Source organism: Lactuca saligna, chromosome 4 (assembly GCF_052625555.1).
Source record: "Lactuca saligna cultivar CGN05327 chromosome 4, ASM5262555v1, whole genome shotgun sequence".
Taxonomy (NCBI): Eukaryota; Viridiplantae; Streptophyta; class Magnoliopsida; order Asterales; family Asteraceae; genus Lactuca; species Lactuca saligna.
In genome coordinates this window covers 91,396,772-91,399,581 of record NC_136420.1, presented here as the reverse complement: position 1 = coordinate 91,399,581, position 2,810 = coordinate 91,396,772, and the positions used below count along the sequence as shown (strand labels likewise).

The 2,810-nt window shown below is 31.7% G+C and overlaps 1 protein-coding gene across 1 annotated transcript; it reads right to left on the bottom strand.

Annotated features, from left to right (window-relative positions):
* Positions 1–377: 377 nt before the first annotated feature.
* LOC145042384 (uncharacterized) lies at positions 378–1,973 on the bottom strand. Its single transcript, XM_078990786.1, has 2 exons — positions 1,745–1,973; positions 378–1,657 (listed from the first exon to the last, which is right to left on the bottom strand). The coding sequence occupies exons 1-2, from the start codon at positions 1,839–1,841 to the stop codon at positions 522–524; spliced, it is 1,233 nt and encodes a 410-aa protein (XP_078846912.1). The 5' UTR covers positions 1,842–1,973; the 3' UTR covers positions 378–521.
* Between the last annotated feature and the right edge of the window lie 837 nt (positions 1,974–2,810).

Genomic DNA, 2,810 nt, shown 5'->3' with positions numbered 1-2,810 from the left:
GTTTTGTGTTTACAATTTTTGTGGTTATGGTTTCAGGTACTTCTTGTTTGAAAGAGAGAGATCCGGTTTGATCGCAGTGCAAATATTTGTTCTAAAAAAATGTGTGTACATGCATTCATAAATGTTCGGCAAAAATAGTTATTAGTTTTTAAAGATATAAACTTAGGTAAAACCAAAATCTAAAAACTCTAAAATACTATTATTACTTTGAAGTAACTTTTCGATTAGTTTTTTATTTATAAATAAACACTAAAAGTTTTTTTTTTTTTTTGCATAGTACAATTTTTTTTCTATTAATCCGTTCAACTTATTAATCTTTTCGATTATAGTACGTTTGTATTAATAGTCTCTTGACCAAATGGGGATCAAATGATAAATTGAACAAAGCTCTTTGTTGAATACCATATAAACCAAAATGTGTAAGTTATAACACAAAATCTGCTTTTATGAAAAAGAAAATAAAGCATTTTTGACTCTGCTAGTGCTACAATCCATATGGATGTCGAAGAGCTGAAATAATCTCAAGTAAGATTTAATCTTCTAGCGGAGGCCACTTGCTGAAGCCTAATCTGCTCTCTAAACTTGGCTATAAATTCATCGGCTTTCCTATCAACCTCACCTGAATGGGGTTCAGGGTCACTCAAGTAATCATCAAGATTCATATTCGTTGCATTGTTTCCCAAATTTGATCCCGTTTCAGCTTCAGTAACAGTTTGATTTGGAATAATTTCGGTTTTTGCTTTGAAAACTTGTTCTTTAGGTCTCATTGTTCTAACGGATTTACCCCTTTTGTAAGTATTGGCAACAGGGAAAGGTTTTTGAATCGAATTTGAAGAATCTTTTATAGTATCTTTCTGGATTTCTTTAGAATCTAAAAGATTTTTCATCTCAGAAGAAGAATCAAAGCTAAATTCTCGAGGTTTTGATTCCGTGAATGATGTTTCTCCTTTAGATTCTTTGTTATCTGCAGAATTCTTCATCTGGGTTGGCATGGATACTCTCATTGATTGTGATCTTAAGTCAAGAATCCCAACAGAAGGTTTTGTAAAATGCGAAGTTTCATCTGGTATTTTCTCCGATCTCATTGATTTTGAACGCCAATTCAATGGAACTTGAGAATTGGAATCGGAATCTGAATTGGAATCAGAAACAGTTTCTCTGAACTTCTCCTCTAACTTGATTGGAATCAAACCCCTAAACTTTCCCTTTTTTATTCCATCCCCAAAAGTTGAAGAAGAATCTTGAAGTACTGATTTCGCAGCAGCAGAATCCAAACTTTTAGAACCAAGATTTTGTTTGATTGTTCTGCGTTTAGTTAATTGCTCAAGAACAAAGTTTTTGTCATCAATAACAACCATGGATTCCCCTATAAAACTCTGATTTAGCTTCTTCCTATCAGATTTACGAAACCCATTTCCAAATTCATAATCTCTCTCTTCAAACTCGTATGGACTCTTAACCCCATCTTCGAAAATCGATGAAATATGTGAAATCTCAGACAAATATGTTTGTTTTGCACCATCCGATTCATCGGAACTATGAACACTATTCATTTTTCTGCTAAATAATCCATAACAAATAGCAATGCCGATAACTAAAAGGTAAATGAGCTCCCAAAGCTTGTTGATTATGGTGGTTTTCTTGAAAATTTCAGGAACTTGTGAAGGGAAAAACGAGAAAACGAGAAGAACAAGTATGATTATCAGAGATTTACAGAAGAAATAGTGTGTGAAAACGGACTTACTTTTTGGGGGTTTGGTGGGCATTGAAGAAGACAATCGTGGTGAATTTGGATCTTGAAGATGGGTTTTGTTCGAAGAGTGTGATGATGAACCCGCCATTGTTGACGATCATAGAAGCTTTTGCATTTTTTTAGTGTGTGTGAGTGAGGAAGAGGGATAAAGGAGATAACAAGGGTCAAATGGTGAGTGGAAAAAAGTAGGTGGATGGTAAGCACCTTTCAAAAGTATAATGCTTTTACCGTTTGTCTAAAATAATGGATTGGCCAATGAATTTTATTAGATAAAATTTTATAATTGACCCTTTTGGTTGTAAAATATCGCATTTTGAAGAAAATTATGAAAAACGTTACTTTATTGGTCATTATGGTTTCAAAATGTTATATGAATGATCATTTTATGTTACAACTAACTTTTCAACTGTTATTTTTTAATCAGACGGTGTATTCATATTTCATCTCTTACTTTTTTTGTTTTACATTAGTTTTTCACTAACTTATATTTCACTCACCAAAAACCAATAAATTGTTACTTTTCACTTCTTTTCATTTTTTTATTTAAAAAATATATATATTTTTTATATAAATATTATATTCATTTGATAGAAATTAAAAACCATGAATTTTAATATATTTTTTATAATATTTTAGTATATATAGTTTAAAAAATATTTTAAAAAAAAAAACTAAAAAAAGCTTTTAAATTGGGAGAGAGAACACAGACTGAATACTACTCACCCCTAAACCGCGTGGCGTAAACCACACCTAGGATATGGTGTTCTTAGGGGTTCCCACATCCAATCAGGTAGGGAGAGAGAACGCATAAACTCACCCCTAAACCACATGGTGTAAACCACACATAGGGTAGGGTGTTCCTGGGGGTTCCCTCCTTCATTCACTCTTCCCACACCTATACCATGCGAGCTTATGAAAAGACCAAATACACTTAAAACAAATGTACAATATACAACAAACCTCAATGACCATTTGTGTACTTTTGAAAATTTGAATTTTATATATATATATATATATATATATATATATATATATATATATATATATATATATATAT

Coding starts and splice junctions, on each gene's coding strand:
- LOC145042384 (XM_078990786.1), bottom strand. CDS start 1,841: ATGGCGGGTTCATCATCACACTCTTCGAACAAAACCCATCTTCAAGAT. Junction 1,658..1,744: donor GCCCACCAAACCCCCAAAAA/GTAAGTCCGTTT, acceptor TCCCTTCACAAG/TTCCTGAAATTTTCAAGAAA.